Source organism: Phaethon lepturus, unplaced genomic scaffold, assembly GCF_000687285.1.
Source record: "Phaethon lepturus isolate BGI_N335 unplaced genomic scaffold, ASM68728v1 scaffold12169, whole genome shotgun sequence".
Lineage (NCBI taxonomy): Eukaryota > Metazoa > Chordata > Aves > Phaethontiformes > Phaethontidae > Phaethon > Phaethon lepturus.
In genome coordinates, this window is record NW_010562842.1 from 34981 (window position 1) to 50579 (window position 15599).

General features: G+C 40.2%; 1 protein-coding gene across 1 annotated transcript in view; it reads left to right on the forward strand.

Moving 5' to 3' along the window:
* Positions 1 to 359: 359 nt before the first annotated feature.
* Positions 360 to 15599, forward strand: part of PRKCD (protein kinase C, delta) — a gene marked incomplete at its 3' end in the record, with an annotated part of 28158 nt that continues 12918 nt past the window's right edge. The window contains exons 1-3 of the mRNA XM_010294413.1: positions 360 to 474; positions 4180 to 4379; positions 7371 to 7431. Coding sequence (XP_010292715.1) covers positions 360 to 474; positions 4180 to 4379; positions 7371 to 7431 — 376 coding nt within the window. The remainder of the gene's footprint in view (positions 475 to 4179; positions 4380 to 7370; positions 7432 to 15599) is intronic.

The window sequence follows — 15599 nt, forward strand, 5'->3', positions numbered from 1 at the left end:
GTAACTGTGCATTTATCTAAGGGAGAAAGTAAGTGTGAACTTGTGTATGAACTCTGTGTTTAAAAACTGAGCAAGGTCTAAGTCAAAGGTGTAACTGCTACTTACTTTTAACAGGTTATGGTTAAAAGGGTGTCTTAAATTCAGTCTTTGATTGTACATGTTACATTTCTTGTTTCAGTATGTGCCAGTTTTACTTCAGGCTTATGGTCTCAAAGCCACATTCAAGACTTGCACACTTTAGAGGATGGGTTCTATCAGCTATGAGGGCTGCTGAGAAATGTGTATGGCTTTCTTACATGTCTCTGATCAGGTCTTTTATTCTGTGATTTGTATTTACTTTTTTCCACTTAGGTTGAGCAATGGCCCCCTTCTTACGGATATCTTTCAACTCATTTGAGCTGGGACCTGTGCAGAATCTAGGGGAACAACTACAGCCTTTCTGTGCTATCAAGATGAAGGAAGCATTGACTACAGGTGAGGTGACAAACGGTGATGCTTTTCTGAATATGAGTAAGTTTTTGAGAAATACTGCAATCCCTCTTAGTCTGTGAATGGTAGAGTCCTGCTGTTCCTGTCATGCCAAGCACTTCAGCGTGAGCTTTTCTTTCAGAATGGGAGAAATACCAATGACTTTTGTCTTTATCCCTACATTAATACAAGACTTCCTTATTAGTGCTTTCTTGTACTGGGGCCACAGTGCTCAGCACTTGGTAGGGTGAAGTCTAAGATCTCTAGTTTCTTACTTCACCACCAACATACAACTATTCACAAAATATGTGGTAAAGCAGCCAAAATGTCACTTTTGCATAGGTGAAGGCGAGTTATGAATTTTGCATGACAAAGGTTTGCAAATGTTAAGTAAAGCATTGTTCTCTCCAGTTCCGCAAGTGATAGACTGCACTGGCAGAAGCTCTGCAGGGGAGAGAGTCAAGTAGTCGAGTGCCATGAAGAGGGATCTGAACTGCAGCAGGTTTGAGAGAACCACTCTCAAGCATAGAGTAATAAATGATCTTTATTAACTTGGAGGATAGGTATTAATGAGAAGGGTAGTTTGTTGTTGTTGTAGTAACTGAGGCGTTTTGGCAGAAGTATTTGCCTGGAATAACTTGCACCCGACGTCCTGTCAGCACCTCCCTGTTCAGCGGGCCCTCAGCCTTCAAAGACGACTTCTTTACAAAAAACTGGACCAAAGGTTTATGATATTTTGTGCATTTAGCTAGAATACATCACTGTAGCCAAACAGGATGAGAGGGAACTGCTGTACTGGATTAGACTGCAGCTGTCCCATCCTGCATTATGGCTCTAGGGCTTCACAAAACGTCAAAGAATGCAGGAAAGGGCGAATCTTCTTCTTCCTCGCACCACGATTGGGCTTTCCCCTTATTGCTGAGGTAAAGCTGCATCTAGACGTCAAACACAAGGTGCAGTGCCCCTTCCAGAAAATGTCGTCATCAAGCAAGTGTGTTAAGCTCCAAGTTCCCTAGTCTGTTGGGAGAACCTCTGAAGAAATGGTGTTGAAAGTGTTGCAGCTGCCTGAATTTGTGGTCTAAGTAAATCCACTTTTTTTTTCCCCAGCTGTCTCCTTTTGAAAATTAGAATTGTCCCAACGTTTCTCCTCTTCGCTTGCATGTGTCTTTGAGGTACTAAAAAATGGGGGAGGAGAGTGCAGTGACTGATTGGGGTAATCGGGAAGAGAAACTGATACTCCCGTTTTCAGCTTGGCGAGATCTGGAAAAACTTTTGTTGAATTTGCATGCTGGAACATGATCAAGGAAAAGGTTATTACATAGGAAGACGAAAATCATTTGCCTAATGATTAGGCATCAAGCCAATTTGCAAACATGTAAAATGTTTTGAAGCCAGTAGTGTTAGCAGAGAAACAAAGGAGGCCTGAACACAGGAAGGGTAAGAGCAGCGTTCTTCTTAAAGGCTGTTCTTTGCTGACGCCTAAGTGTTCATTTGCAGGCAGGCAGTGTGATCCATGACAAATCTTGATTAGTGTGATTTTAATTACAAAAGCACCATGGCCAGGCTGGAAGGTGTTGCCAGTAATGCAGATGACTTCTTTCGGTTTTATGGAGGGTAAAAATGTATATAGTAAGTGATCAAAGCAGATATTAATTGGCAGATGGGAATAGGGAGAGTCCTATGAACGGACTGAAATAGTTCTCTCCCCCTCTAAGAATCCTACAAAGAGTGTTATCAACTATTCTGTAGACTGCTGCTGCTTCTGCAAACCCTGAATTTATTGTCAAAGGTTCGGCAAATAGGTGCAATTTCTCATATTCCCAAGGATGCCTCATGAAGGGTGCCTTTTTTGTTGAAGAAGGGGTCTGGCTTTAGCAATCCAAAAAGTAGGCTAGTGTAAAAGCCTTGCTGTACAGCCACCCTGCTTTTAATTCCCCTCTCGCCTTTATGATCTGTCCTAATAATCTCTAAATTGTGTTTTGTTTGAGCTTTCCCTATGTATTTTCACCATAATATTTCCAAATTTTTCCACAGTTAAGAATACCAAGTACAAGGCTCTGGAAGTAGTTTTGCACTGCTAAGAATTTGAGGTTTTCTTTCCGCAGAGTTCCCCAAATTCAAGATAAAAGCTTTGATTGAATAGAGGAGAAATGCTGAAATTCGCATTGAAATGGAGTAGGTCCTCAGGTGGCTGTTTCTGGGCATTTCAGTATGCCCTTGGCAAGCGGGCTTAGGTCTGCTTGTCGAAGTTGTAATTTGAAATGTTGTTGTTGGCAGGCATTCCCTAATAAAGAGTACAAGGACAGTATTTGCTACTCTCGTTTGGATAGCTCAGCACAATTGAGTGGAGCGCATCGAGCGAGTTATTCATGAATGAACACTAACTTTGCCTTGAGTTTGCAGGAAGATTTTTAATCAGTATCTAATTCTTCCTTCGTTGAAGTGAATTTAAATTCAATTGCTAATTTAAAGAGACAGACCACACTGCAGCTTCTTGGGGAAGGGTCCAGCTATGTAATCTGCTTTGCTATTGCCTTGATATCGTAAGAACAGACTACACACGTGGGGAAAAATTGATTGTTCAGACCTGGAGGGGCCCTTAGAAATTACTTTCATTGCAGCAAATGATCGTGATAAATAGCAGAAATTGTGCAGAATGTACAAAATTATATTCAGTTACCTGAGCACAAATGGGGAATAATTGGCTAGGCAGCAAATCACGGAGAAAAACTGGAGACACGGCATTATCTGCCAGAGTCACAGTGAAGAGCTGGATGTGGTTGCTTAGGAGGCAATGTCATTTTGGATGTGTTGATGGGACTACCCAGATCTAGAAATATGCTAGAGCTTGTTATAGGTCGTGTAATCACCAGCTGTTTTCTGTGCCTGAGGTAAGGACAGGAAGAAATTAGCTTAACTGGTAGCAAGAGAGACCGAAGCTGTGTATTAGGAAAAATATCCATCAATAAGAATAGTGAAGCACTGTAAAACTCCTAAGGAAGGAGTCTGCAGAGACGCTTTCACGGGAGGGTGGGTAAATGTTACAAAAAAATTAAGATTATTTTTGAGGTCCTTTCGGCTTTTTCCTCATCTTTTAACTACACGAGGTCTGCATGTGCTAGAGAGGACAGATAAGGCCTTGTAATATCCTTTAAAAAGAAGCAATTGTGGCAGAGGGAGAGTACAATGCCAAGGAGTGTGACTTATGAATAGAAGTGAAATGTTGTGATAACTTGGAATTAGATGCATGAAATCTGGAGCTTTTCATCTCTCAGCCACTGGTTTCAATTTAAACTAGGTCAGCGTAAGACGTATCTTAATTTATCCTACAGCAGCAAGTATTCACTATGATCAGATGGAACGTCATGGAGATTGATACCAGAAAGCAGCCATGCAAATAGTCCCTGTCAAGTTGTGACTGACTAAACCAGCTTCTGAATTCCAGAATGCGATTTGTCCCTCCTGGTCTCTCTGGCTGCACGTTAACACCTTCACTGCCTTTGCATGCCCTGTTTGTTAGGGTGAGCCTTGCCTTCCAAGTCATGAATGTTTGAACTGAATATTTAAACTTTGTCCCAATCACAGTACAATAAGTAGTAAGTCTGCTTTTGCTTTCGCTAAAAGGATTCTCTCTTTTTATTTTATTGGGCTTAAGTACTAGATCTACATTATTTGACTTTACAGTTTCTGTCCTTTTTTTGTGGCTTTCAGAGAGAGGAAAGACTCTAGTTCAGAAGAAACCTACCATGTATCCAGAATGGAAATCAACTTTTGATGCCCACATTTACGAAGGACGGGTGATTCAGATTGTTCTCATGAAAGCAGCAGAAGAGCCATTATCTGAAGTGACTGTAGGTGTGTCGGTCCTGGCGGAGCGGTGCAAGAAAGGCAACGGCAAAGCAGAATTCTGGGTAAGGAAGACTAATTCCTTAAACTTGCTGACCTGGCTATGTTTCTTTCAAGCTGAACAGATGCCTTATGCCTTTTAAACTAAGAGTGTTTGATCCCTTTAGCATGTGTGTCAGCGTTTGAAAGATGATTATTTTAGCAGCATTTTTGAAGCAGATAATGTACAATCAAAGTCCAAGAAATTGACAATAAAATCCATGGCATTAGTGTTTGAAATAATGGCATATATCACATTGAGTGCCTATTTTATAAGGCCTAGCAGTTTTTATAGCAAATAGCATACATTTAAATTGGATCTGATCATTGTAATTCATCCAGAGAATAAGAAAGGTGAAGCTTATTCCAAGGCATTTCCACTTAGGATTTCTAATTTCATTTATTTATTTGTATAATAAATCTTAGTTGGCTTGATGCTGCTATAATGGGGATCCTTTTAATCCCCATTTTTGTTATCCTGTTTTCTTTTCTTGCCCCTGTGTCCCAAAAAATTATTTGTATGTGAAGTCAAGGGGTATGGCATCTTGCCAAGTGTCATTTGTTCCTGTATCATACAGACTACAATTCTGATATCAATCTCAGAAATGTGACAGGGGAGGTAAAGTTAGGGTTTAATGTAGTTTTAAATTTAGAAATTTACATTTAGTCTAAATGCCAATAGCGATGATTAGTTGTCGATCTACATAAACCCAAACAACTTTTAAATAGTTGTATGTGAATGAATTTCAGTTAGCACTGTAAATCTCAAATAAACAAAAAATATAAAATATTTTTTATTTTGTACTTCTAGGGAGAGGGCAAAGTGACAGAGACAGGGAGGACCAAAACCCTGAGCCCAGTTTTCTGAAAGGCCAAACATGTTACTTCATTCATTTACTTGATGTGCTGCAAAGAATTTTTAATGAATTAAGAGCTTAATGATGTCAGCTTTATAAAATCCTATTCTCTAGCTTCTTTTTCAACTTTCAGACCCAACTGAAGTTGCTGAGGTGGTGGTCCAACAAAAAGGATTGTGAGAATGTGATGAGGCAATATTGTCCCAGAGAACCGTATAAAATCTTGAAGCAACTCTAATTACTGTCCTGAATATTCAACATTTCTCCAAATGCAAAAATAAGATCCAGAGAGGAATATCAGGATATCCTATAATTTGGGTGAGAGCTGTCTAGCTAGGTGGATAGGTGCTAAAAAAAGTCTTGCCCATTGTCCAGCTGCATGTAAAGCTGTACTCCAGACAGCTTGCCCAGAAACTACATGTATTTGCTAATACAGGAACTGCTGGTCTATGTGGAATACAGTTAATGCTACGGAAATATTTGCTAAATGTGAGCAGATCTCCTTAAAATCTCACACATAGTCTTGTATTCAAAGCTTTCCAGACTGGAGTGTTGCTGAATTTGCTCAGAACATGAACCTTACAGGAGAAGACCTTTCATTGGGTGGGCTAGAGCAGGATGACGAGCTAGTAACAGATAGTTCCTGGTTATGTCCAATTTGATGAGCATCTCATTTCTCTCACAGTTGGCAATGCTGGTCCTTCCGTGGTAAGGGATGGATACATGAACTCTCCTCTGGATATATGAATGCTTTTCCTGAATGCTGAATGTGAAGAGGAAGGAGTATCCAGTTGTTGCTTAGCTTAGAATGGGAATACTTTTAAAAAACCAAACAAACAAACACCATCCTTCTGTTCTCTCTCAAGTCCATTTATGCTGTAAACGGCAAGGTTTTGCTCTGAGTATGTGCAAATCTAACTATCTTACCAAGCAGATCTCAGAAAAAAAACTTTCTTAAAGCGGTACTTGATGCTGAAGGGTCTTGCAGATTTTGCTAGCTCAGTGGGATCTCACTGGTTTATATTCACCTGTTACATTCTGAAATCATACACCTTTTTTTCCACACCTTAATTTGAATTCTGAGGTGAGCAATTATTCAGAAGAGTGATTAAAACTAGTAGTGATCATTTTTAGCCAATTTAATGGTCTGAAATCCTCTGCTTACTATCTGTGGAACAGGTACCACATAGATGTCATCCGTGTTCCCCTGTACAACCTCAGTCATGACTGGGACAGACCATCATGCCCAGCAGAGAGATGTTAGTTTGCTATCATAGCCTAGAAAGTTATTTTTGTGTACAGAGAGAGAGCCCGTCAGCAGTAGCTGTAGCTGGCATCTTTGCCTCTGTAAGCTTTGTTGGGGAAATGTTTGGAGTTTCAGACATTGCCTTAAAGATGAAAACTTAGTCATTATCCCAGTAGGATAGTGGGATTTGTGGGGATATGTTCATGGGTATCTAATGTAATTTTTTTTTTTTTCCCCCCCTCTCCCAAGTTGTATTTACAGTTAACCCAGAGATACTTTGCTCTGTGGTGAAGACTGAATTAGACTCTTTCATGCTTAATAGCTTCCTACATTTTATGAAGGCAGCAGTTCGAGAATTAGCAGCTACTTTCTGAGCACAGGAACTGACCTCAGCTGTTGGCATGAAAGGCATTTGGGTTTGCTGTTCTGTGAATTTGCCACAGAAAGCATGTGTAATGGTTTGAGAGGAAAAGTAAAATAAATTTTTATGATACCGCTGTTTTCCTGATTACAGGCAATAGTATTTGGTATCTCTATGGTTTGTGGTCTCAATAAACATATAAAGGGTTGTATAGACTTTTTCTTTTAAAACTGGGTTCCTGTGCAAATTGAGTTTACTAAGAGTAGAAACAGAAGCCAACATACTACTTTGCAGAAACGGGAAAGGAACATGCAAAAACAATGTGAACTTTGACTACGCTGAACCTTTGGGTAGACATCAAAGCAATGCAGCACACTAGTAAAAGCAATAGAATAAAAGCGCCTGGTTCAGCTGCAGCAGTGAGATATGGAAGAGGGTTGTAATCCAATGGTTATTGTATGTTACACTTTGATTCCCTAGAAAGAGCTGTTTAAATTCCTGAGAGTTTCGGTCAACCACATACTTCACTGTCGGTATCTATTTCTTTCCATAGCTTGACCTACAACCTCAGGGGAAGGTGCTGATGGCTGTGCAGTATTTTTTGGAAGATGCAGGTAACGTCAACTGTTTACTTTCAGTCAGTTATATAAAAATAAAACCTTTCACATTTCTTTTGTAGAACACAGGATGTAGCTCACCAAAAAAAAAAAAAAGATCACCTGGTGTACCGAGTAGAATTTTCTGATTTTATTAATTTTCTTTTTAGGAGTTTTATTGTTATGTGGAGTCATGGTTGCATTTGTTCATTTCTAAATGCTTTTGTGCCCTGTATTGCTGTTGCGTTTAGCCACTTTTGGGTCTTTAATATGTCTGTGCTCATGTTTTGATGCGATAGAAAAGATATTATCAGTTCCTTTTTAGGTGCGAAGAAGTTAAATCTCTTGTTCTAGCTTATGCGGGAAACTTTTTTTGTGGATTGGGAAACTGGGTCTGAGTTTCCTGGGATTCAGATGTCATATTCACTAAGCACGGAAAATTGATTGTAGCAATGAGTGAGTGCTTAAGTGTTAAAATGCAAATCTAGTCAATGTTCTGCCATATCAGTTTAGAAGTGAACAGCCTGTATATGTCAGAAATCTAGACACACTATTTGGAGAAGAAACTAGGAGGTACAAGAAAATAGTTAATTACCAGAGGGGAAACTTTAAGTACAGTAATAAAGCCAAATATTTTGGCAGAGATGTGTGTATCTCTGGAATTCTTTCCTAAAGGAAATGATGTAAACCTCACAGCTTGCTTAGCCAGTGGTTTAAAACTTTCCCGTACTAGAAGTCACGGAACCATTATTTCTTGGGAATTGAACTGGTCTGCCATATTAACCTATCGGTCTTACATGGTGTAATACTATGTGTTTGTAAATAATGAGTGGAAAGAGTAAACAATAAGTTTTAAAGCATTGGTGGGGTTTTTTTCCTCCCGAATATATACAGGGAACATAGTTCTGCTCTCATAGAACAAGTTAATTGTGAAGGTACCATTTTTGTACCATATGTGCAATCGGTATAGCAGTTACTAGAAAAGCAACTAAAGATAGAATGTGATATGCAGTAGGTGACATTCCAGAGTTGATATTTCATATTTGCGACGGAAAAAAACAACCTGTATGTTCTTTATGTTGGTCTCCTTTATGAAAAGTTAACTGTTTAAAGCAAAATTTCAAAGAATTGTGTGACTCTGAAGAGCCTGTAAGTAACAGCATTTCTCTGAAGATCAAAAGCTCTCTGTTTATGCACCGGTAATATTCTGGTTTGCATTCAAACTGTTGTGAGCCGTTATACTAGAAAACCTGTGTCTTTGTCTTAGTCATGGCTTTCCTGTGCAAGGCAGTTTCATGGGGCAGCGGTATTAGGAGACTCGATCTATTTAATGAGACGTACAGAAATCCATTTGTCCAGGAAACTTAAAAGTTTCTCAACGAAAACTGTACAGAACCAACTTCATTGTTCTCAGTTGCTTAGTTGGTGAGGCTGAAGCGTATTTCCTCCTCTCCACACTGACATGAGGAACAGTAGAGATGGTGTAAGTGAAAACCTTCCATAATTTGCTATTAGCTGTTAGGAGGGAGGCAATACACTTGTGTGCTAAATAAACACTAAAATAACTGTTCTTTGTTACTGATCAAAATAATTTAAAAATAGATACAGTGTTCTTGCAATTCTTTTCATTGCCTTTATGAGGGATTGCAGATGGTAGTGGATGAAGCCTAAATACGAAACAGATCATTAAGTCATGTAATCATGATTTAATTGGCGAGTTAAGATTCATTTGTTAATGCTCTTGTTAGACCTTCTACATTGCAACAACTTCCTATTTACCTTCTGCTTTATAGAAAACTACTTACCGATACCTTTTTGGTAACCAAACCACAGAGGCAGTGGAAACTCCCTTTCAAGACATTTATATATTCGTGTTTTGTGAAGGAGAGTTACTCAGTCTGGTATTTGCAGTGTTCATTCACATCAAACATCAATACACTTTAACATACTAATCCCCCTCAAAATGACAGACCTCCCTCACGTCGCTAATTGTATGTTGCTAAATAGGCAAATATTGAATGATTTTCGGCTCATCATTACACTGCTATAAATGTTTTCTCTAGTTAAGTTGGCAGTTACCAGTGTTAGAGCAGCGAAGTTCCTTAGTGCATTACAAGGATGTTTGTATTAACTCCCATTCTTCACATTGCTAAAAGCCTTAGTTAATAGTTGAAAGCTCAGAGACAGTTCACGTTCCTTCCACATACTGTTTTGTTTTCGCTCTGACACGCCTTTCCATACGCAAGCGTATGGTAGCTCCGTTGCTAAAATACTAAAAAAGGCTTGTTCTGAAACTGGTATTTCAGTTCTTCCCTGGTTTATTTGAAGGTATTGCAACCGTTAGTATGTTTGAGTTACAGACGCTGCCTTTTGTTTGAAAATCTCCAAGCACTTTGCAAAAGTGACTAATTCTTTCTTTGGCCTGTTTTGCAAACTAAAGCTGTTTTGGTTTTCAACCCTTCCTTCTCAGCAGCAAACATCCTGCCATCTTGAGCAAACCGCGCTTCGCTGCTTCAGTGGTAGGCAGCAGTATTGAGAAGCAAGCACGTGATTACTCCATTATCAGATTTATTATTAGACAAAAAATGTTCATGGAATAAACAAGTATTAAAATTTTCTCTGTGGTAGGCTACACTGAGACATTTCATTTGTGTATTCTTCATGCAGATTGGGGCCTGAGCAGTTAATTTAGGGCTACATAAGAAAAGTCTTCCCAGTCTTAGAGGGTTTGTTTTTTTTTTTCCTAGACCCTGTAAAATGGGAGTTGCAGAGCCATGGCTTCGAGCTGTCAAAGAACTTTTTTTGCCTTCTGTCCTGTGATTTGAAAATAAGTTTGTGCTGGAAATTAGAAGTTTTTCTTCTAATGTGTGAAACATGAGAACAGGGTGTTGACCCCCATTTTCATTTCAGAACATTGTTTTCTTTCTGCCCCTCCTCCTGTTGTAGTATTGAAACTAGGTTATAATTCTGTAAAGCGGCTTTAGTTTTAGTAGGTGGGAGTTGCAATATGTTTAATGCTTTGCTTGATCTTTGTTTATTCAAATGTAGTTAATGACCTTACCGAGTAAGAAAACCCAGGAGGTGGCTTGCTGTACTGCTGAGTGTCTTGTGCGGTGTTAGCAGCTTTGGAGGCTTTGGAAGTATGTTTGTGTCTTGTTTTTGAATTCTGAATTGCTGTTTTGCTGGCTTCAGCTTCCTGGAGAAAGGGTTAGTGAATTCTTTCCTTAAAATGCTGTTAGACGTATCAGAAGGTGAACAATTTGCATGTGGGTTTCTGATATCTCAGGTATCTTGATTTCTGGGCAGAGCGCTGCATGTATTTGGAGTATGTTTTTCTCTGTGTGTGTTGAGATGAGTGGGGAAGCATGAGATTTTAGAATTTTTCCGAGGCATCTTGTGAAAAATAATAGGATCAATAACAGATTTGCTATCACCGTCTTCATATTGTATGGGTAAATTAAGATTTGAAGCAAGATTCTCTATGGATGAGGTGTGTTGGGGAAGGATTGTCACATTATTAATAAATAATAACGAGGGCTGAAAAGCCAGAACTGGGCCTTATAATTGGAAATGGGGAAGTTGGTATGATTTAATCATTAAGCTGAAAAAATACTATTTCTGGAAATTTGGCAGATGTGGTAGCTATTCAGTGGCACCTAGCATCTGCTTTAATCTGCATCTAGAATCTGATTGCATTAATTTAATTAAAACATTTTCCAGCTTAATTTTCTTTAGGAAAATCAAACATTTGCAAATGAAGTAATTTCATAAACACAATGTTGGCAGTGTATGTGGTTGTGTAGAGCAGAGAACATTTGATACTTTTATATGTTCACAAGACATTTTACTTAGATGCCGTGTTTTTAAAGGTTGGCTTTACTGTGCCTTTGTAATTTAAAAAAGAAAAGAGAGAAAACCCATTTTCCGGTTTATTCCCTGTGTTACCACAAGGAATGAGGTATCGGGTATCTGCGCAGAACTGTTAACCAAAACACTTAGTGAAATTTTTAAAAACGTGCTCTGTACAGCCGGGCACAGAGTGTGTTAGCACAGCAGCTCTGCAGATGGTCTGAGGGCTACAAAGGCTCTAGTGTGGGCATGGGGGTTTTTTTCTCCTGGATTGAAAGGCAGGGCTTGTTAAAACTCCGGTGTTTTGTTTGAGCGCTTTTCTAAAAGACCATTGACTTCACTAATGCCTATGAAAGACTAGTTCAGTAGAGACATGCCAAAAGTAGCCGCGGAGTAGTCCACCTCGCTGCTCGGCTAAGCCTCAGTCAGAAGAGTAGGAGGTGCTGGCTCGGTGGCCGAGGCAGGACTTCATTCATCTATTGAGAGCAGCAGGCAAGAAGTCCGTGTCCAGCTTCCGCGCAGAACAGAGCATAACGTACCTCTAGTTTTTCTCGCAGCAGCGATGAGTACGCTACCACATGTAGTATACATACTTTTTCATAAAGGTGCTGCTGTAGGTTTGTAACACCGATTTTGGCCGCTCAGGTTAAAGCTTGTAGTAAAACTGCTTGGGGCCGAGATGGGTAATTCGAGATGGTGTGCGAGCTCTGAGAGCAAGTAGATTTGGCTTTTACAATAGCAAATTATTGGCATTGCTACTTCGGTGTCAGCGGTGTAATATCCACAAGTACTGAGAACGGAGGAGATGGTTTTAAAAAAAGAGAGAGAAATACATAGCAATGTTAGCACCCTCCCTGTAAACGAAACACTGTGATCATCACAAAAACCAAAATTATTTAATATGGCAAGTTCATGTCACAGAAATGTAGACTTTGGGGAAACTTGTATTTCTGTACGTGGTTGGTTGGGAGGTTTTTTGTACTGATGATCCAAAAAGCAATCCTCTCCAGGACCGGGTTAAAGAACAGTTTTCCTCTGAGACAGTTCATACCAGGAAAGTCTCCTAGCTTTCCTTTTTAATGATTGCTCTGTGAGATTAATATTTTTCTTGACCTGAAGGAACGCTTAACTTTCAAACAAAGCCAAGTGCAAGGCAGGAGAACAGCAGAAGGGGACGCTGAACAGCAATGTTAGTGGGTTTTGTAATTTGTTATGAAGTTTCAAGCAGATCTCAACTTGAGCAGCCAGTTAGCTCAGAAAACGTTCTGCCTGTCCCGGTGTGAAGTCCCTGTTCGCGGTTCCTGACAGTAGCGCCGTTACCGTTCCTCGGTTCATGAACAGAACCGCAAAACGAGCGAGTTAAAATGAAAACTGAACTCAGGGATGGTAAATATTTTTCCTATTCTTTCTTTAAAAAAAAAAAAATCTAGTAGGGTTATTCTGGAGGTTGTTTTCTTTTTCCTTGAACTTTTGAGGTTCCATTGAGACAATTTGACATCTCACCTTGAGGTTTATTACGGTTCAAAAAAAAAAGTTCAGCAGAGTCCTAGCAATATTGTTTTCGCAAATGTTTTCCAGACTATGGGTTGCATGTTATGTTTAGTGGCTGTAAGGACTGTGAAATATTCAGAAGCACTAGCGCTGCAATTAAATAGTGTATACAGTGGCATGTTTACTGTACTGTCGATTCACAGGCGTGCTTAATGGTTTCTTAATGAATATATGGCACAGAGGAGTTCTGGGTGCTTTTGCCAGATCCGCTGCAAGTTTTCAGAAAGGACCTTGACATACGTGAACAATGTGTCAGTGATAAGTATTAACCACAGCTCTCGATAGAGGAAATAGATGATGTTTAATGGTGTGTGCTGGGTCCAAAATGATTAATTTCAGGTCCAGGCTGCATAGGTCACCTGGATGCTAGTTGCTGATTCAGCTGTTTTCTCTGTGACGCTTTCTGACCGTGTGCTGGCCCAGGACAAGCGTTCCAGCTGTGGAAATCCTGGCTTGCTTGGAGGGGGAAGCAAGGCCTTTCCTTTTGTGTTTCTCCCCCTCCCTTTCCACCCTGCATCCATACAATTGGGAAAATCTTTTCCTTGCAATTGTTAATTCTCTCCACATCTTTGAAATTAAGACTCGGTTTCCCAGTTAAGTCCATGTTTGGCTGAACCTCTTAAAACTTTGCTGGAGCAATACAGATTAAAGGTAATTTACGCATTGAAGATACCTTGTTAAACAGGCGCACAGTCCATTGAAAGGCAGTATGCTATCACTTCAGAGCCAGCTCAGCTTCAGGTGCCCTTGACTTACAGCTGCTGTCCAAACCTCTCCGCTTCTTCTGAAGCATACAAAAATATTTTCAGCTATACTTGGATATATTGTCTGGTTTTGGCAAAGGTATTTAATAAGGCAGCTGGCTGTGAAGACTATGTGTTCTCACACGCAGATTTTGAAGTTTTGCTGTGCTCGAGGATTCTTCACAGTTAAAGTATGTTTAAGGAGGGGGGGTTTGTCTTTTTTTTTTCTTTGTATGAACTGATTGGTTTATTAATTACCCTCTCAAAAATAATAGATGCCAGTTTCACCTATTTCTATGAAGTTCAATATCAGTGTTCCAGACAGGGAGGAAGCACGCCAGTTTCCCAGCCAGTTTTGTCGGAGACGTTTGCGCGCAGTATCAGCAATACTGAATTGCTGCAAGTGTTTCGGCGTGAGGAGAAGCCGTATCCTGTTCACCTGGTGAATCCTAAACACTTGGTTTGTTTGTGTTACAGACTTTAGGGAGGCCTTTGTCTCTTAACCTGCTCCATGGCAGGTTATCTCCTCAGAATACACGCTACAAAGCAACATGACTCCCTCTGCTTTGTTGCTGTTACTGATTAAATCACCCTGATGAAGACACCCTTTTCATGCAGCAAACGATATGAAGTATTACTGACTCTCAACAAAGTTGTTTTCCTTGCGCGAGCGTTTCGGTGTGTGGTTTCCCTGAAGCATTTGAGGAACGGTGGGTGAGGTCTGTGTATTTGCTCAGCAGGATTAAACAAAGAGAGAGTGCTATTTGCAGACTTGGACAAGCCGAGGTGCAGCAGCTGATGGGAGTTTTTGCTGGGTGAACTGGGTAGGCTGTTTGAACAGCAGAATTAATCCTGTTCCTGGAGGGGAGGAGGTGTGTGGTTCAGGGGGAGGCAGGATGGGTTTTTCTCTGAACCAGATGGCCAGTTTCTCAGAAAAGTGCATTAATACCTAGTGGCAAAACCCGGGGACCTTTTTTGATCTTTCTTTTCACTAATATGCTTAATCTTTCCTTAATCTCTGAACGGATGTTGTCCTTTCTTTCCTGAGACAGTACATGCTGCTGCAGTCTGACTGCTGTTGGCTGTGACTGATGAATTAGTTCAGGGCACTTGAAATGGTATCAGACGATAGATTGTATTCCAGGTCCAGCAGTCTATTGGAATAGGAGTAGTGGCAGGCATCTAATAAAATGACAAAAACCAAGCGCAGCTAGCAACAAGAAAAAGCAGAGCTCCTGGGTAACTTTGTAGTAAGCTCAGGCATTGCAGTTAGAGGGACTTTGCAAAGGAAACAGATTTCTATCGGCATAAAAAGCAAAGCTCCCACTGATACTGATAGAAGGCAGCAATGCAATGGAGCAAATAAAACCAATTGTACTGACAACAGGAAAAATGCTCTTCTGGCTCTTTCCTTACTCCGTTGTTGTGGAAACTCTGACCCTGCAAACAGCAATCTCCTGTTACCCTAAACTTCGCAGCGCTTTCGACCTGTGAACCATGTCCGTGTTTTTTTCCAGACTGGGACGCACAAGGTGCTGGCCAGGGCTGGTGCAGTTAGCAGTTGATCAGCTCCTCATTCTCGATTAAAGCCTTTATCTTTTCGTGCTGGATGGGATTGTCCCTCAACAGCTCCTCTCTATCGACAAGAAATGTGTCCTAGGGTTAAATTACCAGTTGCCTCTCTTGGTATACCTTGGTGGGGTTACCTCTGTTACAAACTCCTAATATTTTCAAAATGTTTAAGTAAGACTATATAGTCTGAGTTGCGGCTGAAAGATTGAGACACAAAATACTCATTTTTGTCGGAGAACCTTGGAAGCTTCCTTGAAAAGGAGTGGGAATAACTATAATCTGTAATGAAGGACCTGTATGAGCCACTTGGACTCAGAGCCTGAGAATTTTTTTTGTTGATTTCTTTCTTGGCTAATACTACATGTAATTTCTATGTAATATAGTATTAGATGCTACAGTATACACGATAGTATTATATAGTAGTATATACTGTGACCCCATGGGGGTTTCAGGTGCTGCACTTCAGCAGGG